The 26,217-nt window shown below is 42.8% G+C and overlaps 1 protein-coding gene across 6 annotated transcripts in view; it reads right to left on the reverse strand.

Moving 5' to 3' along the window:
* The window catches only part of FRMD4B (FERM domain containing 4B), a 362,743-nt gene that overhangs the window by 53,502 nt on the left and 283,024 nt on the right, over positions 1–26,217 (reverse strand). For 4 of the 6 annotated variants that reach the window (XM_074404537.1, XM_074404536.1, XM_074404535.1 and 1 more), the window contains 3 exons: positions 25,357–25,413; positions 24,526–24,548; positions 12,350–12,406 (listed from right to left, as the gene is read on the reverse strand). In XM_074404537.1, coding sequence (XP_074260638.1) covers positions 12,350–12,406; positions 24,526–24,548; positions 25,357–25,413 — 137 coding nt within the window. The remainder of the gene's footprint in view (positions 1–12,349; positions 12,407–24,525; positions 24,549–25,356; positions 25,414–26,217) is intronic. The other 2 variants (XM_010350118.3, XM_074404534.1) reach the window with 1 other exon arrangement.

Consider the following 26,217-nt stretch of genomic DNA (forward strand, 5'->3'; position numbering starts at 1 on the left):
ACTCAGGAGGCTGAGGCAGGAGACTAGCCAGAACCCAGGAGAGACAGAGGTTGTGGTGAGCTGAGATCACGCCACTGCACTCCAGCCTGGGCAAGAGTGACATTCTTTTGGTTCAATTCACTCACTAATTAAAAAAAAAAAAAGTGAGATTCTGTCTCAAATAAACAATGAAACACCAAACCCGCAAAATTCTAGTCGTCAAGAGAAAGGTGTGTTCTTTACAGAACTTTAAAAAAGGAAGAACAGGTAATCCTACCCAGTCATAGTTGGTTATGAGAGAAAATACTCCAAATATGGAGTATTTAAGGATATAATCTATGAGGAAATGAACACGATTATCTAGAGCCTATTAGAGTGTAGAATAAGTACATGAAACACCTACTCAAAATTCTGATCAAACTGGTGTTCATCAAACAGCATAACGCTAACTCTTCCTACTTTCCACTTCTTCCTGTCTTTACCACTCGCTACCCTTTGATGAAAAGCTCCCAAGTGTGAGATACCATGCACCACACTTCTTGGGCCTTATTTACGTCATATGAGGCTCACCACAAGCATTCCCATGCAGTAGATACTATTGTTATCTATTGAAGTAGATGAGCCCCCCACCTGGAGGACCAAACATTGAACCATTCCTTGGTGATATCACATTTCAAAGCCAGGGTTGTGGCCTTTCCTACAGGTGAAAGATCTGGCTTGCCAAATTACTACAGGAAATGAAAAATCACTTGGCTCCTGTTCTTACATAAGAATAAATCTCTCTATTCATTTGAAATCTGAGTGCTATGCCTTAACCACACTGACAATCTTGGGAAACTGGTTTGTGCTTCCTGAAAATCAAAATATACCACAATCCAATTTATTCATATGAAAGGTCAGCTGTCAACTCCCAGTATTTTTATTTTTCTTAATAATCTCTTTTATGTTTTGTCTGGCATAGCACATTTACTTTTTTTTTTCAAACCCAAGACTGTCAGATACATTTACTTCTAAATTGTGATTTTTTCAAAAAAACGAAGGGCAAATGCATGCATATATTAAAAAATGATAAATTCAGGATAACATCGTGCTGTGAATCATCCCCATCAACCACATGCATGTTGTTATTTTCTAGAGCCAGATAAACCATAGGTCATGTCTCAAGAACCCAGCCTAGCATTCACTTACTTGGATTACAGTTAATTTTGTGGCAGTGGAGACCTCACTGGATTGGAAGTTGCTATTTGCCCTAAATTTATTTATTCAGTGAACAAAAATGTGTAAATGTATACTGCATGCCTAACATGTAGAAATGAGTGGCATATGATAGAATTGTTTTTAACTCATACAAATGCAGTCAGCCAAAATGGAAAGGAACGTGAGGGAGAAATTTTATGTCATTCCATTCAGTAAGCTCATGGTTGAGAATAAGTACAAAATGGATGACTTGAAGCTTTGTCCTTAGTCCTATATCCCTCCAAGCACAAGTATCTCATGACACTGAGATTTTCCCAGCATTCAGGCATTGAATACATGTCTGTTAAATGCAGCAATCTTTATATCCAGTGCCTAACTAAAGAAATAGCTGTGGCTGGGAGCAGTGGCTCACACCTGTAATCCCAGCACTCTGGGAGGCTGAGGCAGGCGGATCACCTGAGGTGGGGAGTTCAAGACCAGCCCGACCAACATGGTGAAACCCCGTCTTTTTTCAAAAATAAATAAATAAATAAATAAATAAATAAAAAGAAATAGCTAAGTGTTTCAACTGGAGAAAAATACCACCTGTGTCGGATTTATTGAAGGATGAAGTTTTGTCTTCAACATATCATTTTCTCAAGAATTTTCAAGACGAATTTGAACTATACACAATCAGAATCTACTCCAGTTATAAGATGTTATTCACTTAGAAATGCTGGCTGAATAAATCAATAAATTACCAAAGGTTAATCATGAGCCAGTATCTGAGCTAACAATGAATATTCATTAATTAAGACCTTTTTTGGGTACTAATCACTGAGAAGCAACTAAAATGTACATTAATAGGGAAGTGGATTAGGGATCATTTTAAGGAGAGTTTCGACTACCTTGAAAAAAAGTACCAGGCGTGGTGGTTCATGCCTGTAATCCCAGCACTTGGGGATGCCAAGGTGGCCGGATCATTTGAAGTCAGGAATTCAAGACCTGCTTAGCCAACATGGTGAAACCCTGCTCTATTAAAAATACAAAAATTAGCCAGGTGTGCTGGGTGTGGTGGTTCACGCCTGTAATAAGAGCATTTGGGGAGGCCAAGGTGGGCGAATCACCTGTGGTCAGAAGATCGAGACCAGCCTAGACAACATGGTGAAACCCCATCTCTATTAAAAATACAAAAATTAGATGGGCGTGGTGGTGCACGACTATAATTCCAGATACTCAGGAGGCTGAGGCAAGAGAACTGCTTGAACCCAGGAGGCAGAAGTTGTGGTGAGCTGAGATTGCACCACTGCACTCTAGCCTGGGTCACAGAGCAAGACTGTTTCAAAAAAAAATATATATATATATATATAGCTGGGTGTGGAGGCTTACGCTTGTAATTCCAAAACTTTGGGAGGCTGGGGTGGGCAGATCACTGGAGGTCAGAAATTCAAGACCAGCTTTGCCTATGTGGTGAAACCCCGCTCTTCTAAAAATGCAGAAATTATCCAGGTATGCCAGGCATGGTGGCTTATGCCTGAAATCCCAGCATTTTGGGAGGCCAAGGTGAGTGTATCACCTGAGGTCAGGAGTTTGAGACCAGCCTGGCCAACATGGTGAAACTCTGTCTCTACTGAAAATACAAAAAATGAGCCAGGTGTGGTGGTACATGCCTGTAATCCCAGCTACTTGGGAGGCTGAGGCAGGAGAATCACTTGAACCTGGGAGGCGGAGGCTGCAGTGAACCTAAACTGCATCACTGCACTCCAGTCTGGGTGACAGAGCGAGACTCTGTCTCAAAAAGCAAACAAACAAAAAACCAAAAAAATGTATACTTAAACAGATGGAACACAGAAGATTTTTAGGTTACTGAAACTATTCTGTATGATACTGTAATGGTGGATATATGACATTATGCATTTGACAAAACCTGTATTACTGTACAACACAAAGAGTGAACCCTAATTTGATTATAGACTTTTGCACCAAACGTACCACACTAATGCAAGATGTTAATAATAGGGGAAGCAGTGGGGGTAGGGAGAGGGGGTATAAAGGAACTCTGTACTTTCTTTTTTTTTTTTTTGAGACGGAGTTTCGCTCTTGCTACCCAGGCTGGAGTGCAATGGCGCGATCTCGGCTCACCACAACCTCCGCCTTCTGGGTTCAGGCAATTCTCCTGCCTCAGCCTCCTGAGTAGCTGGGATTACAGGCACGCGCCACCATGCCCAGCTAATTTTTTGCACCTTTAGTAGAGACGGGGTTTCACCATGTTGACCAGGATGGTCTCGATCTCTTGACCTCATGATACACCCGCCTCGGTCTCCCAAAGTGCTGGGATTACAGGCTTGAGTCACTGTGCCCGGCCGGAACTCTGTATTTTCTGATCAGTTCTTCTGTAAATCTAAAACTGTTCCCAAAAAAAGTTATTAAGAAAAAAGAAGAAGTAAATAGAGCAACTTCTATTTGGTTATACATTAAAAAAAAAAAAAAAAAAAAAAAAAGAAAGAAAAAAGAAGAAGAAGAAATATACTTTAGATTAGTGGTTCTTAATTTGGGCAGTTTTGCCCTTCAGGGGATATTTAGCAATGTCTGAAGGCATTTTTGATAGTCACAACTGAGGAAAGAAGTGTTACTGGCTTTTACTGGGTAGATCCTACAATGCACAGGACAGCCCTGAACAACAAAGGATGATCCTGCCCAAAATGTCAATAGTGCTGAGATTGAGAAACCCTGCCTTCAATCACAAAAATCCTGAAAATTCTACCCAAATACTCTACAAAGCATATCTTCATGGAATTTTTCTCTTATGTCACTCAGAATATTAGAGATCTCATATACAAATGTCTAATAGGAGCCAAGTGAGACAGCATTAGAAAATCAACTGGGGGGCTGGGCGCGGTGGCTCAAGCCTGTAATCCCAGCACTTTGGGAGGCCGAGGTGGGTGGATCACGAGGTCAAGAGATCGAGACCATCCTGGTCAACATGGTGAAACCCCGTCTCTACTAAAAATACAAAAAATTAGCTGGGCATGGTGGTGCCTGCCTGTAATCCCAGCTACTCAGGAGGCTGAGGCAGGAGAATTGCCTAAACCCAGGAGGCAGAGGTTGCGGTGAGCCGAGATCATGCCATTGTACTCCAGCCTGGGTAGCAAGAGCGAAATTCCATCTCAAAAAAAAAAAAAAAAAAAAAATTAGCCAGGCATCACGGCATATGCCTGTGGTTTCAGCTACTTGGGAGGTTGAAATAGACCACTGGGGCCCAGGAGTTCAAGGCTGTAGTGAGTTATGATTGCACTAAAATACCACAGCCTGGGCAACAGAGTGAGACCCTGTCTCTTAAAAAAAAAAACGGAGAGGAAATGCCTTTTCAGTTTCTTAACTTGGTTTCTAGTTTCAATCAGAGAATTATTATTGAGATAATAGTAGTGAGTGAATAAAGGAGACAAGTAATTTGTCTAAATTACTTGTCTCACTACTTGTGGAATCCTGACCCTCTCTCAAAAATCACATTTGTGTGTGTGTGTGTGTGTGTGTGTGAGACTGGGTCTTGTTCTGTTGCCTAGGCTGGAGTATAGTGGCTCAGTCATGGCTCACTGTAGCCTCAACCTCTAGGGCTTAAGTAATCCTTCTACCTCAGCCTCCCAAGTACCTAGAATCACAGGTGCATGCTACCATGCCTGGTTAATTTTTAAATTTTTCATAGAGATGAGGTTTCACTATGTTGACCAGGCTGATCTCAGACTCCTGGCCTCAAGCAATCCTCCTGCCTTAGCTTCCCAAAGTACTGGGATTACAGACATGGGCTACCATGCCCAGTCTCCCAAAATTACATTCTCAAGGAAGAACATAGCCTTATTTCTTCATATTATAAAAGGCTCCTGTTATCCTCCAAATCTGGTCATTTGTACTATTGCAAAATGTCCCTTGTGAATATATAACATCACTTTCCTATAAGAACCTGTTTAATATAGGAGTTTTCCAGCCATCACAGATATTGAGGTGGCTGAGCCGTGGACATGGCTGTAACACTGGAAGAGAAAGCCAGGAGAATAATCAAAAGATGACTGAGACCATCTGGCAGAAAAATGGGTTAAACCCTTCAACAGCAGTGCATAGAAGTAGAAATCCAAGTGGCCAACAGAAAAAAAAGTGTTCAACTTTATAAGTTATCAGGGAAATGCAAATTAAATCTTCAATTAATTACCAATACACATCAGACTATCAAACTTATAAAACTCCAATAAGATCTAGTTTATATGGAGATGTAGGGCAATAGGAACTCTCATCCATTACTAGTAAGAGTGTCAACCGGTACAATCATTTTGGAAATTATGACCCAGTAATCCTCTGCTAAGTATAATCCATAGAAAAACTTATATACAATCATAAGATTTATAGCAGCCTTGTTCACACAAAATAACTCAAGTATCCCATAACAGTACAAATGCTCAAACTATAATGTATTCATATAATAGAATACCTTGCAGCAAAGAAAATAGACAATAGCTACACATGAATGTCACAAATGTTGAGTAAAGATGCAAGACCCCAAATAAGAACCTAAAGGTCCGAAACAAACAAAATGAAATTAGAAATCTGTGATAAAAATATGAAGAAAGACAAACACCTAATCTTGTCTGATCTAGGAAGCTTAGTAAGTTTGGGGCTGGTTGATTCTCGGGTGGGAGACAGCCTGGAAATACTGTGTGTATAGGCTTAAAAAACAAAACAAAGACAAGAAAATATGCACCATAGAATCAGAGTGCCCATGAGCAAAGAGGGAATTTTGTTGGAGTTAGGAGAGTACAATATACAATGGGGGGCAGCATGTGGTTGTATGGCTGCATTTCCCTGCCTCCCCCACTTTTTTTTTGTTGAGACAGTCTGGATCTGTCGCCCAGGCTGGAGTATAGTGGCCTATCTTGGCTCACTGCAACCTCTGCCTCCTGGGTTCAAGCAATTCTCCTGCCTCAGCCTCCCAAGTAGCTGGGATTACAGGCACATGCCACCATGCCTGGCTAATTTTTTGTATTTTTAGTAGAGATCGGGTTCCACCATGTTAGCCAGGATGGTCTTGATCTCCTGACTTCATGATACACCTACCTCGGCCTCCCAAAGTGCTGGGATTACAGACATGAGCCACCACACCCAGCTTCTTTTTTTCTCTCCAAGATTCTCTCTGTCACCCAGGCTGGAGTGCAGTGGTACCATCTTGGCTCACTGCAACCTCTGCCTCCTGGGTTTAAGTGAGTCTCCTACCTCAGTCTCCCAAGTAGCTGGGACTACAGGCGTGCACTACCACACCCAGCTAATTTTTTGTATTTTTAGTAGAGACAGGATTTCACCATGATGGTCAGGCTGTTCTTGAACTCCTGACCTCAGGTGATACACCTGCCTCAGCCTCCCATTGTGCTGGGATTACAGGCGTGAGCCACCGTGCCAGGCTCAGCTTCATCCTTCTAATTTATTCTATATATCAACATACATGTTTTGTGCATTCTTCTATGTTATGTTATTCACAACAAAAATGTATCAAATATGGCCAGTGAGTAGATGTGGGGAAAGCCAAAGTTCAAGCTCACAGCCCTGCTAGGGGAGATGCTGCAATGCTAATATAAGAGGTTAGAACCTACTGACCCAAAAATGAATCCACTGGGGTGTCAGAAACACTGGCACATTATTCTAGCAGATTAAGCGCGATCATTTTCAGAGTTTAGGACCAAACAGGATTTCACGTTTGAGCAGACTAGTAGTAGCTGAGGGCTTATTTGTTCACCCTCTTAGGGAATGCCTGGGAGCCTAAGGCTGCAGTGATCTATGGAGCTTGCAGGAGCAGCCAGGTCTGGCTTCTGCACAGAAGGCCCCTCCCTGTCTGGCTGGGCAGGAGGCATGGTTTATGAGTCAGGATCAACCTCAGAGTTCAGAGGGAGGGCCCAAAAGTAGCAGGGGAGGTGAACAAGCCTCAGCCGGGATGTCTCTGCCTTTCACCAGCAATAAATGCACTCAACCCGTCTGGACATTCCTGACCCTAATGGCAACAGATACGTTATTTTAAAGATGAACTTGACCAGAGTTGCCATGAGGGACTGGTTTCTCCGGGTCCTAGCCAGAGAGAATGCCCATAAATCAACATCACTTGCTACTTCTCAGTGACCCAACCAGAAATTGCTTCTCTCCGTAATTTCAGCAGGAATTCAGATGTCACAATGAAGAACATGCTTGCATTTTATCTGATTATCTGGGCTGAACTCCTCCCTTAGGCATTCCAGATTCCTATTTTGATAACTTTCCAGAAGGAAGCCACCCATGACCCTCTATTTAACTACAACTATTTTTCAGGCAACAATTCCTTTGGTCATTCCAAAGCCCCCTTTCATGAGCTGTTGTTTTTCTTTACTGACCCCAAGTACCCTGATGGAATGTGCCAACCCCACTCATTTTTGAGAAAGCCACATGGCTGGCAAAACGGAGGCCACCCTTTGTGTGTGCTGAAGCACTTGTGTGGAAAAAGCCACCCCCAGCAAATGTGTGCACCTGCTTGTGGCTAATTGTGGGTTTGCACACAGCAACAATCAGCCACCTGCCATCAGAGACTGGAGTGGAAGAGAGTGCAGCCAATTAGCAAACTGGAAATGCTAGCACTTCCTAGAGAAAACTAAGATCCTTGCTCTCTATGCTTGGTGTGGGGGCATCCTCCGTTTCTAGAACAGATTTAAAAAAAAAAAAAAAAAGCCCAAGCTCCAAAGCCCCAAATTTCACTTTTTTTTGCAGTGGTGGGGAGTACAGATGAGGTCTCTCTATGTTGCCCAGGCTGGTTTCAAACCCCTGGGCTCAAGTCTCGCATCTTGGCTTCTCAAAGTACTGGGATGACAGGCGTGAACCACCACACCAGGCCTGCATTTCACTTTTCTTCTCCAAGCAAAGCTCTTCCTGACCTGAAACCCAAACCAAGTGTTCATAAAAAAAGCATGTTAAATATAATGTCCAAGTAGAAACACCTACAGAAACTTCACTACACAAAGAAATAACCTAAGCGCTTTAAAAAGTTAGCTTGGGGCTGGGTGCAGTGGCTCACATCTGTAATCTCAGCACTTCGGAGGGCAAGATGGGAGGATCACTTGAGCCCAGGAGTTTGAGACCAGTCTGGCCAACATGGCGAAACCCTGTCTCTACAAACAATACAAATAAATTACTGGCACATGCCTGTAATCCCAGTAACTTGTGTGGCTGAGGTGGGAGAATCACCTGAGCCTGGGAGGTTGAGGCTGCAATGAGCTATGATCACCTACTGCACTCCAGCCTGGGTGACAGCATAAGACCCTGCCTCAAAAAAAAAAAAAAAAAAAAAAAATTAACTTGGGACTGGAGTTCTTTTTTAAATAATTGTAACTCAAAATCCCTAGTTCAGAAAATGCATATGTGAATGTAAAAAAGCCGTATTTAAGTGCCTATTTGAACACTCAGTCAAGTCTAAAGCCTGCTATTAAGTGTAAATGTACCATACAGCTTATATATCATCAGAAATTAACTAAAAGGTCATGACAGGGGCCCCCCAAGATTTGGGGCAGTTATCGCAGCTGAAAACTCTATTTAGTACTGTGTTCCATGCAAACCAAAGATTTACTGTTATTAGGAATGGAGCTAATTGGAAACACTTGCCAGTCTTCTGGGGTTGCCTTGTACAGGCCTTGACCATAAGTCATTTCGTTATCTATGCTTACTAGAAACCTGTGGTGACCCATCAAGGTTCTGAACTATACTGAAGGACAGGGGCAGGATTAGTGATCATAGCAGCTACAAAAGTATATTTAGGCCGGGTGTGGTAGCTCACGCCTGTAATTCCAACACTTAGGGAGGCTAAGGCGGCCTGGCCAACATGCTGAAACCCCATCTCTACTAAAAATACAAAAATTAGCTGGGAACGGTGGTGCGTGCCTGTAGTCCCAGCTACTCAGGAAGCTGAGGCAGGAGGATCACTTGAACTCGGGAGGTGGAGGCTACAGTGAGCTGAGATCATGCCACTCCCCTCAATCCTGGGTGACAGAGTGAGACTGTCTCTAAAAAAGAAAGTGTATTTAATGTCTGTTATATAGGTGTAGTGTAGCAGGTGCCAACTTAACCATCAATCAAACCATGTGAGCTGGATCTTCTATTGACAGATGACAGATTGCTTAGACAAGTAATTATTAGAAGAATCTTCGTTACTATTAATAAACACCAATTTCCTCAACTAATCTACCGTCACTGATCAAGACCTGGGTGATGAGCAGTTTAAGAGCTTTTCATTGGCTAGATTGCCTTCAAATTGCCCTTTATTAAAAAAGAATATCGCCGGGCGCGGTGGCTCAAGCCTGTAATCCCAGCACTTTGGGAGGCCGAGGCGGGTGGATCACGAGGTCGAGAGATCGAGACCATCCTGGTCAACGTGGTGAAACCCCGTCTCTACTAAAAATACAAAAAATTAGCTGGGCATGGTGGCTCGTGCCTGTAATCCCAGCTACTCAGGAGGCTGAGGCAGGAGAATTGCCTGAACCCGGGAGGCGGAGGTTGCGGTGAGCCGAGATCGCGCCATTGCACTCCAGCCTGGGTAACAAGAGCGTAACTCTGTCTCAAAAAAAAAAAAAAAAAAAAAAAAAAAAAAAAAAAAAAAAAAAGAATATCATGTTTCTTTCAGTGATTTGTAGAACCTGGCCTTCAGTGATGAATCCAGCTTATTATATACTGGACTTAATAACTAGAAACTTCTAACAGTAAATTTTTCTCTACTGATTCCTAAAGGGATATTAAAGGTGACAAACACAAGAAAACAGTGATTATCATTATACTCTCCTACTCTGACCAGCAGCATCAGCATTATCAGATAACTTGTTGGAAAGGCAGATCTCAACCTCCACCCCAGACCTACTGGATCAGAAAGGCTGAGGGTGGGGCCCAGAAATCTGATTTTACCAAATGGTTTAAGAGCCACTGCAATAGGATAAACACAACATAAGACAGAGTTTTTGGGTGGGTATAGTGGCTTATGCCTATAATCCCAGCACTTTGGGAGGCTGAGGCAGGCGGATCACTCAAGTTCAGGAGTTCCAGACCAGCCTTGCCAACATGGTGAAACCCTGTCTTTACTAAAAATACAAAAAATTAGCTGGATGTGGTGGTGTGTGCCTGCAGTCCCAGCTACTCAGGAGGCTGAGGCAGGAGAATCGCTTGAACCTGGGAGGCGGAGGTTGCAGTGAGCCAATTTCATGCCACTGCACTCCAGCCTGGGTAAGAGTGAGACCCTGTTTCAAATAATAACAATGATAGAGATTTTCAAGAAAGAGACCGTAATCAACTATTTAAATTGGAGAGACGGTCAGGGAGGCTGAGCAAGGCTTTTTGGGTGGACAGCACAGGTTTGTTTTAGGAAGTGACCTGACCTAGCAGTGACAAAACATGAGTGCTGTCATCTAATCCCTCAAAAGAAATACTTCTAAGGGACAACAGCTTTCTCACTGGGTATACCAGGTGGCAGATACTGGGCTAACCCCTTTCTCTACAGGCGTATTTGCTATTAACATCAGTGTTCCTATTTCATGGATGTAAAAATGGAGAGTTAAGAGAGATTAGTAATTTAAACTCACAGAGCAAATGTGACTCCAAATCTGTGCTTTAACCACTGTGCCTTACCCCTCCAGGATTCTAGTAAGACGGGACAGGAAATGGGGAAGAAGCAGAGGGAAGATTTTAACTTTGAGGCTTCAGCATTTATCATGATGGTGGCCACTGATTAATTCCACCAAAATGTGTAGTGCTTAGGTTATGACAATCTGCCTTTTTAAATTAGATCAAACTGGATTAACCCCAAACTCGATTAACCACACAAAGAAACTGAACATAGATAACAAGACTTAACATGTTATCAGTGTTTCTTGAACCAAATCAAACCAGAACAAACCAAACAACAACCATAGTCTCTAGTTGTCCCTTAGTAGCAAGGACACCAAATTTAGGCCTTTTTTGTTGGGTTTTTTTTTTTTTTTTTTTTTTTTTTTGAGATGGAGTCTGGCTCTGTTGCCCAGGCTGGAGTGCAGCGGCTCGATCTCAGCTCACTACAACCTCTGCCTCCTGGGTTCAAGCGATTCTCCTGCCCCTGCCTCCCAAGTAGCTAGGAATACAGGTGCCTGCCACTACACCTGGGTTTTTGTATTTTTAGTAGAGATGGGGTTTCAACTTGTTGGCCAGGCTGGTCTGGAACTCCTGACCTCAAGTGACACACCCTCCCCCCCGCCCCACATTTCCCAAAGTGCTGGGGTTACAGGCCTGAGCCACCTCACCCGGTCCCAAATTTAGTTTTTAAAAAACACTTTTACATGAGCTGCAAAACCAGACTCCAGTCATTTTAAACCTTAATTTGAACCTTAAAACAAGGAGTCCAAACTGCTACAGGTGAGAAGTCCAATATATCAATTAAGGCTCCTTTTTTTTTTTTTTTTTTGAGACGGAGTTTCGCTCTTGTTACCCAGGCTGGAGTGCAATGGCGCGATCTCGGCTCACCGCAACCTCCGCCTCCTAGGTTCAGGCAATTCTCCTGCCTCAGCCTCCTAAGTAGCTGGGATTACAGGCACGCACCACCATGCCCAGCTAACTTTTTGTATTTTTAGTAGAGACGGGGTTTCACCTTGTTGACCAGGATGGTCTCGATCTCTCGACCTCGTGATCCACCCGCCTCGGCCTCCCAAAGTGCTGGGATTACAGGCTTGAGCCACCGCGCCCGGCGAGGCTCCTTAAATCACACAAGGTATTCCTGAAGCCCCACTTTTTATACTAACCCAAGAAGCTCAAAGTAAGATCTCTACCCTGGATGAGTTAACTGTTACTATTAGCGGATACCAAGGCCTGGGATGGGATGAAGAAAAGAAGAAACAAGCTCACACTTTCATTAACAGTCAATCACATGCAAAGGCAGAAAGCTAGAGCTCAAGTTCATTCAAAGCCTAATGCCACTCCTGATTATCGCAAATTAGTTCAGAAAAACTGATGACAGACTGAGCTAATTGCCTAAGAGCTAAAAGAGCCGTCCTCATTTTCTACCCATCCAGACTAAACTTAAAAGACAGCAGCTCCACCCAGCCAGATAAGCAAGGTGAATTCATCTGGTCCAACCCCTAAATGCACAGATGGGAGAAAGGAGGCCCACCGAAGGCTGAAGACTTACCGAAGTTCCCACAGGAGGCAGCAACAGATCCAAAGGACCAGACGTTTGTTCTCTGGACTAGTGCCGGCCGGAGCACAAGAGGAGGAAGAGGAAGAGGAGAGAATTGGAAAGCTAGGGAGGAGCGGAAGAAGAGGGAGGGGCCGGGAAGGGAAACGCCCAGCTGGCTGTGCCAGACCGTGCCCTCCTCCCCTCCTAAGCCACAGCGTCTTTCCACATTTGGAATTTCCTCCTTACTCCATTTAAACCTTTACTGATCACACCCTAAACCAAGTCAGGTTGCAGCTTTTACAGAGTGAAAAGTGAGAACCGAAAGAATTCTATAAGCCTTTCTCCTGGCCTCTGGCCGAAGCTAGGGATGCCTCCCACTGTTTCTGTGAGAGGTGGGAAGTTGTTGGCCCATCCTTAACTAAGAAGCTCCTTCACAGGGGTACATATGTGAGCATGCAAAGAAGGCCTTCATGGGGGTTTAGGTGTGAGCATGCATTTCTAGGCTTCATGCATTTCTAACGCCTTCAAGGGGGTTCAGGTGTGAGTATACATTTCTACACTGCCTCTGTTCCCCAGCTCCCTCAGGCCTCTCAGCTCCTCTTTCATAGACAATAAAAGATATTCTTTGGGTTTTATTATATATTAATTTGCTGAGACAGAGTCTCACCCTGTCGCCCAGGCTGGTGTGCAGTGGCGGGATCTTGGCTCCCTGCAACCTCTGCCTCCTGGGTTCAAGCGATTCTCCTGCCTCAGCCTACTGAGCATGTGGGATTACAGGCATGCACGGCCACCCTAGTCTAATTTTTTCTTATTTTTAGTAGAGACGAGGTTTCGCTACGTTGTCTAGGTTGGTCTCAAACTCCTAAGCTCAGGCAATCAGACCGCCTTGGCCTCCCAAAGTGCTAGGATTACAGGCATGAGCCACCCCACCCATCTTCTTTGGGCTTTTAAGGAGGCCATCCTAGGCACTTGCTGTGTGTGATAAGACGAAACATTTTACTTACACAAACTCATTTAGTCCTCAAGATGTTGGTACTCTTTCTAATTTACAGATAAAGAAACTGAGATTTAGAAAGATCTCCTAGCTGCCCATCATTTTATTAGAGCTGGTAGTACAGTACATATCTAGAAAAAAATTAAAAAGACCAACCTACCAACCAACCAATCAGCTTTAGGCCTTTCAAGATTTGGCCTTTAGGACTGCATTCAGTCCCAGGTCTCCCTGTTGCTAGAAGTTTTGTGGTCTTAGATAAAGACCACAAAGATCTTAGACCTTTGTGAGCCTGGGCTTCCATATTATAAAAATGTGAATATAAAACTATGACCTATTGCATAGGATTCTTGGGTATATTACAGTGGAACGCGACGAAGGCACTTGCTTGTGTTCAATAAATGTGTTCCTTCCTAGCTTATGCCTATAATCCAAGCACTTTGGGAGACTGAGGTGGGCAAATTGCTTGAGCCCAAGAGTTTGAGATCAACCTAGGCAATATGGTGAAATATCGTCTCTAAGGAAAACACAAAAATTAGCCAGATAAGGGGCGTGCACCTGTAGTCCCAGCTACTCAGGAGGCTAAGATGGGAGGATCACTTGTGCCCAGAGGGTAAATGATCTGCAGTGATCCATGATCGTGCCACTGCATTCCAGCCTGGATGACAGAGCAAAATCCTGCCTCAAATAACAAAAGGGTTCCTTCCTTTCTGATGGTAGCATAATAAACCAAAGATTTTACCAAATGCTTTATTCCTACCACTCTCTTACCAGACTGGTGGTGGATTATTACTATTGAGAAGAATCCCAAAGGGGTGATCTAGGTTAGAGTTGGCAGATTTAATATTTTGAATATACGTATACTAAAAAGTTTTTCATTGTTCATTCTAAAATTCAAATGTAACTGGGCATCCTATATTTTTATTTGCTAAATCCAGCGACTCTAAGGGTTTATAATAAACCGCCTGGGAAAAGAACTTTGGAAGTAACTTGCGAAGTTCCCAGTTGTAAGAAGTTTCAGGCTTGGTTTGACAAAGTCTATGGTAACCAGTGGAAGCTCAGCCTAGAAACTCACTCCTCCAACATCATGACTGATGCACGGGATAGGTGTCAGCCTTTTATTAGCAGTCTACCAAAGATGCATCCTGTAGCAGGAAACTTGCTTGTTTTCTGGGAAGCACAGTGTCCGCTCATCTAGAATTCCTTTGTTATTACATTTTTGTCTGTGGCCTCACTTGTAACAGGGGACAATCACTCTGCCCATCTGCATGCTTGATGGGGATCAACTGTCATGCTATTTGTTTTTAGGTCTAAGGAATTTCTAATGAGAATGAAAATGTGATGAGAGATTTTTCTAAACGTCAGCCAGCTCCCTGAGGACTCTGATCATGTCGATTTTGAACTTTCAATTCTTTTAATACCAAGTAGAAGAAATATCATCCCTAAGAATGACTTAGGCTGGGAAGGAGGTTAACATGAAAATCTGTAAATATTTAAAATAAAAATATTTCAGTTTTCTCCTGTCAAATTCACAGAGACAGAAAGTAGAATGGTGGTGGCCAGGGACTGCAAGAGGAGTGAATGAGGAGCTGTTTAATGGTGCAGTTTCCGTTTTTCCAAGATGAAAAAGTTCTGGAGATTGGCCATACAACAACGTGAACATGGCCGGGCGCAGTGGCTCACGCCTGTAATCCCAGCACTTTGGGAAGCCGAGGTGGGCAGATCACCTGAGGTCAGGAGTTCAAGGCCAGCCTGGCCGACATGGTGAAACCCCAAATCTACTAAAAATACAAAAAAAGTTACCTGGGCGTGGTGGCCTGTGCCTGTAATCCTAGCTACTCGGTAAGCTGAGGCAGGAGAATCCCTTGAACCCAGGAGACAGACAGAGGTTTCAGTGAGCTAAGATCACGCCACTGCACTCCAGCCTGGGTGACAGAGCAAAACTCTGTCTCAAAAATAAATAAATAAATAAATAAATAAATAAATAAATAAAAACAACAACAAAAATCATGCCCCCCCCAAAAAAACAAAACACTAACATAAACATTACTTAACACTACCAAACACTATACTTATACATGCTTGAGATTATAAACTTTATGCATATTTTAGTACAATTTAAAAAAATTTACTCTTAAATCTAGAATTAGCAAAAGGACACATAAAAAACACAATCAATACAGAATAGTGTTTTCCTACAAAATAATGGAAAGCCAAAGAAATGTTCTTCTCTCCTGGGAAACTTCCTACTAGACAAATGAAAAATTATTTATGGTCAACTTGAAGCCCCAACTCTTTAATCCTTCTTCCTGTATGTGTGATTCAATGTGTCTTTCCTGATCACACAAAAAAAATGGATTAACCGCATTAGCCATGTGAACACAGATAACAAGACTGTATTGCTATGTGTTATGTTATCACTTACTGCGTTTCCAGAACCAAACCAAAAGGCATGGAAATGCTTATCAATGAGGGAATGTAGAATTCTACCCCCATAGTGTTGTTCCACAGCTCCCGTAGATTCTGGATAGCGTGCGCTTTGAGAAGCGGAAGTAGATCATGTCATGCTACTTTCTATTCCCACTGAATTCCACGCATGCCCATGTCTCAGTCAGCCTCTACCTGAAGAGGCCAAGTATGCTGAGTATTATTTCAGGACCAAGTAGCTGCGATGGGTGCTAATGGCCTGGTCCACTCCAGTAGAAAAAGAAACTGATAACTCAAATGGGTTAAGAGCGTTACTTCCTGCATAGGATTGATCCGCTGTGGTGTTAGTAGCTGTCTAAAGATGTGTTAAGGTGAAACTTGGGTTTTTTTGTGTTCATTTAGTTGTATCAAGTGTTTTTAAGCTGTGAAATGCAAAGCGTTTTGAAATGCAAAATACTTAAGCTGTGAAATGCAGAGGGCTGACTCCTACTCTGATCCTGTGGTTCATAGAGCGGGTGGTCCAGCAAGATGCTTTGACATCAGGAAGAAGTAAGTGTGGAAAATGCTGCTGTTCTGGAAGATTCACAGGGCTTACCAGCAGATTGAAAACTTAGCCAGGAGAACTTGGGGAACTTTGTTTAACTTTTAACCAAGTATCGTAGAGAGGAAAATCGCTTCTCAAGATTTTTTTCCCCCCCACAAAAGTGTTTTGTTGATTCATCAAAGGCCTGGCCTGAAATAAGACAGAAGTGCTCCATTTCTGTCAAGTAAACCTTCTTTACTCTGCTGGCCAGGAAGGTAATAATTCTTACAAATTTGTGTTGGAATGCAAAAAAAGAAACTGGCTGGGCACAGTGGCTCACGCCTGTGATCCCAACACTCTGGGAGGCAGAGGCTGACAGATCAGAAGTTCGAGACCAGCCTGGCCAACATAGAGACACCCTGTTTCTAGTAAAAATAATAAAAATTAAGCCAGGCGTGATGGCTTATGCCTGTAATCCCAGCACTTCGGAAGGCTGAGGTGGGTGGATTACCTGATGTCAGGAATTCGAGATCAGCCTGGCCAATGTAGTGAAACCCCATCTCTACTAAAAATACAAGAAGTTAGCCAGGCATGGTGGCTAATTTCGAGAATTGCTTGAACCTGGGAGGCGAAGGCTGCAGTAAGCTCCACTGCACTCCAGCCTGGGCACAAAGCAAGATTCCATCTCAAAAAAAAAAAAAAAAAAAAAAAGAAAAAAGAAACCTCTAACAGTGGTAAAGTGCATGTGGTCTAGAGCCCTAATTTGCCACCATCTAGCTATGTGACCTAAATAGTAAGCTACTTAACAGTTACAAAGCACAATTTTCCTGTGTATAAAATGGGGACAATGACAGTGCCAACCATCACAGGGTTGCTGTTAGGATTAAACATATTAATAACAGCAACCATGCTAAATATCATTTACTGAGACAAATAGGTGGTTCTAGAGAGGCTGGGCAAGCTACCCACAGGTACATAGCAAGTGACGGGGCCTGGATTTGAATCCAGGCAGTTAAGTTCCAAAGCTCCTCTCTTCACCATAACCTCCCCATTGATTCCATTGAGTACTCAGCATAGTGCCTTGTCCATGGAAGATGATATTTTTATGACTATAATTGACGTGAAAGCCTTTGAAAATGGAATTAGATTTTTCTTCTTTCTTTCTTTCTTTTTTTTTTTGAAATGGAGTTTCGTTCTTCTTGTCCAGGCTGGAGTGCAATTGCACAGTCTCAGCTCACTGCGACCTCTGCCTACCAGATTCAAGCGATTCTCCTTCCTCAGCCTCCTGAGTAGCTGGGATTACAGGCATGCACCACCATGCCCAGCTAATTTTTTTGTATTTTTAGTACAAAAAATACATGTTAGCCAACCTGGTCTTGAACTCCTGACCTCAGGTGATCTGCCTGCCTCGGCCTCCCAAAGTGCTAGGATTACAGGCATGAGCCACTGCACCCAGCCAGGAATTAGATTTTAGAGCTTTAATTGCTCCAGAAGTGTAAGAACTAAGGGGGAGCCAGGCACAGTGGCTCACGCCTGTAATCCCAGCACTTTGGGAGGCCAAAGCTGGTGGATTACGAGGTCAGGGGTTCAAAACCAGCCTGGCCAATATGGTAAAACCCCGTCTCTACTAAAAATACAAAAATTAGCTGGGTGTGGTGGCACATGCCTGTAGTCCCACCTACTCTGGAGGCGGAGGCAGAAGAATCACTTGAACCTGGGAGGTGGAAGTTGCAGTCAGCCGACATAACGCCACTGCAATTCAGTCTGGGTGATGGAGTGAGACTCCATCTCAAAAAAAAAAAAAAGAACTAACAGGCAAATTTCTTGAAAGTGTTTTTTTCCTCCCTTCGTTAACTCCTCTCTGGGTGATGCAAAGAAATTTCTTTCCCATGGGAAACAGCTGCATTTATGTAGCAAGGCTGTAAATTGTGAATATTCCCTTCCCACTTGAAGCTGGGTGTTAATATACTCTTATTCTGACCTGGCACTGAATTGCAAAATGTAGTCACTCGTAAGTAGAAGCACCCTAATCACATAGTTACTTGGTAACTTCCACCTCTCAAAAGTGGGGAAAAAAAAAAAAAAAAAAAAAAAGCTTTGCTTTTACAAACTCATTTGTGGCTGGCAGCTGGGTGATAAAGCCTTGCCTCCTCGTGGTGTCAGCTTTCAGGAATTCTCTGTTTGTCTGTGTTGTGTTACCCAAGTAGCCTGTTATCTTTGCAGTTTAAAGGCTGACTTGGAAATTCAGACTGTCAGCTATTTAAAGAAAATGGAAGTCCTCACTCCACTATTTTAATTAACTTTCAGAGAGCAGAGTTTCCAACTGGTTATGATAATGTTAACCTAAAATACTCTGAAGGAAACACGGCAGGAAGCAAAATAAAAAGGGGAGGAGTGTTGCTTTTAAAGGCATTCTAGGAAGAAAAGTTTGAGTAAAGCTATGAAGGCAGATAGCATGGGCTATGTAGAGAAAAAAGGAAGAGAGGCAGGAGCAGATAGATACTAAGGAGTATGCACCACAGAGAATGGAAGATTAAATGTGTAATGCCGACCAAGTATGGCCTTGAACACCAGGTTGGGGCGCTGGCAAGCAGGTGTCTGTGTGCAGTGAGAAACTAAGATATTTTTAGAAATAAACAACAATGATCAAATCTATGTCTTAGGAAGGTAACTGGAGGTTATGTGCAGGCAGTAGTGTGTGGCAGAATCAGAACAGATCTGAGAATTCACCAGCAATGTGACAATCTCTTTGGGCCTAAATTTTACATATATTTCTTTGTTCAATGGAGATAATAGCTATTGTGGTAGGACTGAATGAAATCAGACATGGACATTTAAAATAACACTGTAGGGCAGGTTCAATGGCTCATGCCTGTAATGCCAGCACTCTGGGAGACCTAGATGGGCGGGTCACCTGAGGCCAGGAGTTCGAGACCAGCCTGGCCAATGTGGTGAACCATCTTTACTAATAATGCGAAACATAGCCGCGTGGTGGTGCTCGTCTGTAATCCCAGCTATTCAGAAGGCTGAGATACAAGAATCGCTTGAACCCGGGAGGTGGAGGTTGCAGTGAGCCAAGATCATGCCAAGATCGAGCCTGGGCGACAGAGTGAGACTTCATCTCAAAAAATAATAAATTAAATAAAATAACACCGTAATAATTATTAGCTCAACGCATAATTCACACACACACACGCTTTTACAGTCAGGCTGAGTGGGGTGGGGAATGAGGGCTGAGAAAGCTGTGGTACTGATCAACAGAAGGAAAGAGCTGTCTGATAGGTGGAAAAAGGTGGGAAGAGAAAGGGGAAATCCTCAGAGAGCATTCAAGACAGAATGGAGCTGTCTCAAAGGGAGACAGTGGAAGAGGAACTGGTTTGGAGGCTAGGCTGTTGGTGAGGTCAGCTTTGGATATGCTCAATTCAAGAAAGAGGTGGGTATTTACAAGGAGTGGAACAGAGTTACCTTAAGAATTAGGTGTTCAGTCACTGTTTTAACTGAAAAAGCCACTTTGCCAAGGAAGGCATTTGGGGACATATTTTGGTCAGTGTTTGTTTATCTATATTTTATTATTTTTTTTGAGACAGAGTCTCAATGCCTGTAGTCCCAGCTGCTTGGGAGGCTGAAGCAGAATTGCTTGAAGCCAGGAGGCGGAGATTGCAGTGAGCCAAGATGGTGCCACTGTACTTCAGTCTGGGAGACAGAGCGAGACTCTGTGTCAAAAAAATTCCCAGCACTTTGGGAGGCTGAGGTGGGCAGCTCACTTCAGTTCAGGAGTGCGCGACCAGCCTTGCCACCATGGTGAAACCTTGTCTCTACTAAAAATACAAAAATTAGCTGCGCATGGTGGTGTGTGCCTGTAATCCCAGTTACTCAGGAGGCTGTGGCAGGAGAATTGCTTGAACCTGAGAGGCAGAGGTTGCAGTGAGCCGAGATTGCGTCACTGCACTCCATCCTGGGTGACAAAGCAAGACTAAAACTAAATACAAGTAGATGTTCATCATGGTTTTATTTATTTTTTTATTTTTTTATTTTTATTTTTTTTTGAGACGGAGTTTCGCCCTTGTTACCCAGGCTGGAGTGCAATGGCGCGATCTCGGCTCACCGCAACCTCTGCCTCCTGGGGTCAGGCAATTCTCCTGCCTCAGCCTCCTGAGTAGCTGGGATTACAGGCACGTGCCACCATGCCCAGCTAATTTTTTGCACTTTTAGTAGAGACGGGTTTTCACCATGTTGACCAGGATGGTCTCGATCTCTCAACCTCGTGATCCACCCGCCTCGGCCTCCCAAAGTGCTGGGATTACAGGCTTGAGCCACCGCGCCCGGCACCATCATGGTTTTATTTATATTAGCTTTATGGGGGGAAAAAGCTAATACAAATAATGTCGTGATGAACATATATTTTCCCATTATTTATATGGGAAACGAGTAATATTTGTAACAACAGTGGAGTCCATCATGTCCATCAATTTGATAAAATAAGATGGATTCCAGGAACTGTTCTGAGTACTTTATAAATGCAGTATTAATTCATTTAATCCTCACAGCAATCCTATGGAGTGTGTATTATAATTGTAAGTCCCATCTTACAGATGAAGAAACAGGTTTGGAGATTTTAAGTAACTCATTCAAGATTACACAGGTAATAAGCAGCAGCCTGCCATTTGAATCAGGCTGTCTGGTTCCAGTCTTTGCTCTAACCACTACAACATTGCCTCATGGTATTTTATTTTGCCTGACTCCCTCCGTCCCTCCCTTTCTCCCTTCCTTCTGTCTTTCCTCCTTCCTTCCTTCCATGGTATTTTATTTTGCCTTTCTTTTCTTTTCTTTTTTCTTTCTTTCTTTCTTTTTCTTTTTTTTTTTCCTTTTTTTTTTTTTTTTTTTTTTTTTCAGTCTTGCTCTGTTGCCCAGGCTAGAGTGAAGTGGTGTGCTCTCCAGCTCACTGCAACTTCCACCTCTGGGTTCAAGCAATTCTCGTGTCTTAGCCTCCCCAGTAGCTGGTGTTAAAGATGTGTGCCACCATGTACAGCTAACTTTTTAATTTTAGTAGAGACAGGGTTTTGCCACGTTGCCCAGGTTGGTCTCAAACTCCTGGCCTCAACCACGCATCTCGGACTCCTAAAATGCTGGGATTACAGGTTGCACCTGGCCTTGCCTGATTTTCTTTCTTTCTTTCTTTTTTTTTTTTTGAGACAGAGTCTTGCTCTGTCATCTGGGACAGAGTGCAGTGGCACCCTCTTGGCTCACTGCAACCTCCGCCTCCTGGGTTCAAGCAATTCTCTTGCCTCAGCCTTCCAAGTAGCTGTGACAACAGGCATATGCCACCATGCCCAGCTAATTTTTCTATTTTTCGCAGAGACCAGGTTTCACCATGTTGGCCAGGCATGTCTCGAACTCCTGACCTCAGGTGATCCACCCGCCTCAGCCTCCCAAAGTGCTGGGATTACAGGCTTGAGCCATCGTGCCCAGCACTTGCTTTTTTAAAAAGAGTTTTATAACAAGGTAGGGTGCAGTGGCTTGCACCTATAATCCCGGCACTTTGGGAGGCCAACACAGAAAGATAGCTGAGACCAGGAGTTTGAGACCAGCCTGGGTAACATGGTGAAATCCTGTTTCTACAAAAAATACAAAAATTAGCCAGGTGTGATGGTGTGTACCTGTAGTCCCAGTCACTCAGGAGGCTGAGATGAGAGAACTGACTGAGCCCGGAGGTGGAGGTTATAGTGAGCTGAGATCGCGCAGCTGCACACCAGCCTGGGTGACACAGAGCAAGGCTCTGTCTCAAAAGTAAACAAAAACAAAAACAAAGAGAATAAAACTTTGGCGGAAAAACATATCCTTTCTATTCAGGGGAGGAGAAGATCAGATAGGAAAAACGTGATAATTTCCAAAGTGCTCCCACGTCTCCTCAAAATCAACCTGCAAAGCTATTGTTTTCATTAACCCCAAGGCTCAGAAAGGGTTAAGTGTCCACTCAGAGGAATGCTGCCAGTCTGCCTGATTTCCAGTCCCACACTTTCTCCACCACTTAGTGTAGTTTGGACAATTTCAAAACAGTGTGCGCCACTTCAGACCTGTGATCACTCAGGAAAAGTACCAGGAAGAGGCTCAAGTGAAGGTAGAGGTCTGGACCGGACTTGCCCAGAATTAACTCACCAACATTGATGTCCTAGGGCTAAAATGTTTGAACAATTGAAGGACTGTCCCTTTTAAGCCTTCCTTTGCCTCAGGCAAGGGATCTTCCCTAAGATCCCTTTGTGAAATTCACCTTTCTTTTTCTATTCTCCACCTCCCCCACAACTATAGGTTAGTACAGCTTCTTCAGACCAACCTTAGTCTCAAAAGTCTCATCAGAGGTAGCTAAGAGACCAGGATAATGGTAATGAGGATAATAATGACTAAGTTAATAGTAAGAGCCAAAGGGTAGAGAGCACTTGCTATATGCCAGATGTGTCCTGGGCAATGTTTACATACATTTAATTCTCACAACAGTTTTATGGGAAAGGCACCATTTTACTGATCAGGAGACTGAGGCTCAGAGGGTGTCAGTCAGAGGCTTGACTGGGGCTAAGCAGGGGAAGGTGGATTAGCAGCAATCCACAGACCACCGAGCGTGAGTTTTTGGGCCCTGAACCCCTCATTTACAACTTGACTTCAGAATCACCTCCATATGATTTTTTAAATCTAGGGTTGTTTTTTAAAAATCACCCCCATAAATGACTGTGTTCTTTGCATATCTGATATTCCAAGGAAATGTGGCTTCTCTGGGAAAGACAACAGTACAAACATAGTAGCTTTTTTTTGAGCCAGAGTCTCACTTCATCCATCACCCAGGGTGGAGTGCTATGGCATGATCTCGGCTCACTGCAACCTTTGCCTCCCGAGGTTCAAGCCTCTCCTGCCTCTGCCTCCCGAGTAGCTGGGATTACAGGTGCCTGCCACTATGTACAGCTACTTTTTATTTATAAATTTATTTATTTATTTATTTTATTCTCTCCCGATTATGTTCAATCTCATAATTTTTATATATTTTTAATAGAGAAAGGATTTCACCATGTTGGCCAGGCTGGTCTGGAACTCCTGGCCTCAAGTAATCTTCCCACCTCTGCCTCCCAATGTGCTGGGATTACAGGCGTGAGCCACCACGCTAGGCTTCAGGCATGAGCCTTTAATGATACTAATGATCTATAAACTACTTTATCCTCATTTTTAATCTCCTGACCTTTTCAGCCCATTAAAAACAACTGATGTTTGATTTTCATAATTTCTTAACATAGAAAAATGTAAATACACACACACATACACAGCACAAAACAGAAATGATGAGATACTGTGGTGAGGAATCATGGTGTTTTAAGTGGAATCCTTGAACATTCTACCAAACCAAATGGGCAGATGAGGAGAATGTTGGGAGTTTCTGAAGTGAAGCACAACTCCGTAACTGGAAATTGTCAAGATTGGAAGGCATTATTTTGTTAGTCCATTATGTGGCGCATTATTCAAAGGCTTGGCTGGGAACGGGTGCTAGGTGATCTGTAAATAATCTACGAGTAACGTCTATCCCGAGTGGAACATTAACATTGTAGAAGCTGGACTTTCAAAGGGATCATAGGCCTACAGAGGGAAGCACAGCCTCCACCCTTTAATCGTTTGTACACTCCAACTATTGCATTAAAAGGACAGAATGAAGCAGGTAGAGAGGGTGAATTCGAATATAAATACTCTGTGCATGTGGCCAGTGAGGCAGTTAGAACCAGCAAGTGTCTCCGCAGCAACAATACAACTGTTAGGTCAAGTGTATGAAGGGTGAGGCCCCTTTGGGGCAGCTGTGAAAGAAAACCCCTATTAATCCCTTAACTAAGCAGCTGATGGATTTAATCTTTTTGTGCATACGTTATAACTCTTCAAACACAAGATTATTGTAAGTTTTTTTCTTTTTTAATCAGCAGAAGCTATCAAAGCTTTTTATAGATTTCTTCATCTCACTAATTAACAGATGACAGAAAACAGAACTGTGGAGAGCTTCTGGTTACAATTCGCTGTCATTCTGGCTCAAAAAACTGTAAGAAAGCGTAATTCCCTGATTCATTCACAAAAAGAATAGGTCTCTATTTGAAGAGCAAAGAGATCTCAGTCTCCTGCCTCAGAGATCAACTTCCCTTTGATTTTGTATCCATTGTTATTTAAAATAACAGCATAGAACCGAGGGTTATTTTGCATAGTAATATTAGAAAAGAAAATCATTACCTGGTATAATCTCCCTTGGCTTCCTAAAAAAAACAAACAAAAACAAATAGAGTTGATCAATATGTATTTTTGTTAAGCTAAATGAGTTTTATCTTTATTACTTTCCCCTCTTAAAGTCCCTGAGTTTTGTTTTGAAGAGTGTTTCTCAGGAACACTCTCCCTGTAGCCATAAGAAGAATTAGGCATTGGCAGGAAAACACTGACTGTCCTGTTGGGACTGTTCCTTATTCTTTACAAAAGAAGCAAATATATATGCAGTATGTGAAAAAGCACACATAATTATTTCCCGCTGTACGTTTTTAAGATCCCATGATAATGCTTTTCATTCAAGTGGCACACTTTTTAGACTGGAGGAAGACCTTTTAAACTACAATACAGGTAAACCAACACATACTATTTGTTTTCTTTTTACTTTTTAAACCAGCATAGAAACAGACTAATGCCTTTAAGAACTAAAGGACTTTTTTACCGGACCCCAAGAAAATGTATATAAAAGTTACTAAATTTACAAGAAAATTACAGCTGTTGTAACAACTGCTGTCTCCCAAATTCAAGTATCCCAGGGAGCTCTTCCAGGAATATGGTTTTAACGCTTTTCCTTCAGAGCAGTCTAAATATCATTTTTCTTTGAGACACACAATACCACATTGTAGCTCATGCAAACTATTCTAAAAGCAGAAGACGATGGCTCACATTTTTTCATTGGCAAACAACTAACTGGCTTAAACATCCAGCAGGTACTGGTCCATGCAAAAGTTTCAGAGTTGCAGGCAGTTAACAAAAACAAACACAAGGGAACTAGCTGCTAAGAGGCAGTTTGTCCAGTCTTACCTGTAAAATAAACGCTGCTAACTTGAAGATGGTTTCGCTGTCTACTTCGATTTGCCCCTGTTGGAGGAAAAGGAAAGCATCATTGACCATGGGGCTGTCCTAGGTTGTAGCAAATGGTCTGAAGTTGAGGAAGCTGTCACAGCTTGGCACCTCCAGTTTACGATGAAATGCAGATCATACCATTGCCGGGGAAAGTGGGGGGTGTTGAGAGACTCACTGAGGATTAAGGGGAAACCACTGTGTGTGTGTGTGTGTGTGTGTGTGTGTGTGTGAACCACTGAGTGAGTGAGTGAGTGTGTGTGTGTGTGTGTGTGTGTGTTTTAAGTAGCTAGCTGTGGTAAGGGATTTTGTTTAGAGAGCAGTATTCAGGAAGAAACGGGAATGACTTTGAGGCTAAACATTCAGACAACTTCTAAATGAACAATTTTTATGTCTGCAAATTCATTTTTAACCACTCTGCAATTTCCTAGATTCATTTGTTGAGTGTTTTCCTGGAATAATTTTTTTTTCTCTGTGTTGTAGTACGGTTACCCCAGTATAAACACAATGCAAATATTATTACAAATTTATATTCACTTCTGTGTTAATGGCACATTGTTGAGTTCATATTTGTACTATTATAGATAAAACATGAGGCCTTAAAAATCAGTTTCAGCAAATGCTTTGAAGACTAAAATTCTGTTGATTTATGCTGAAGTTTGAGGAACTCTACTTTATCATTTTTCCATCTTTTTTTTTTTTTTCATCCTTCAAAACCCCAAAGAAAAATTGGAATTCTAGGCCTTGATAAAGAATGCTTTTTCAGGGACTGGTACAGTGGCTCATGGCTGTAATCCCAATACTTTGGGAGGCTGAGGGCAG

The sequence above is a fragment of the Saimiri boliviensis genome, chromosome 8 (genome assembly GCF_048565385.1).
Source record: "Saimiri boliviensis isolate mSaiBol1 chromosome 8, mSaiBol1.pri, whole genome shotgun sequence".
Lineage (NCBI taxonomy): Eukaryota > Metazoa > Chordata > Mammalia > Primates > Cebidae > Saimiri > Saimiri boliviensis.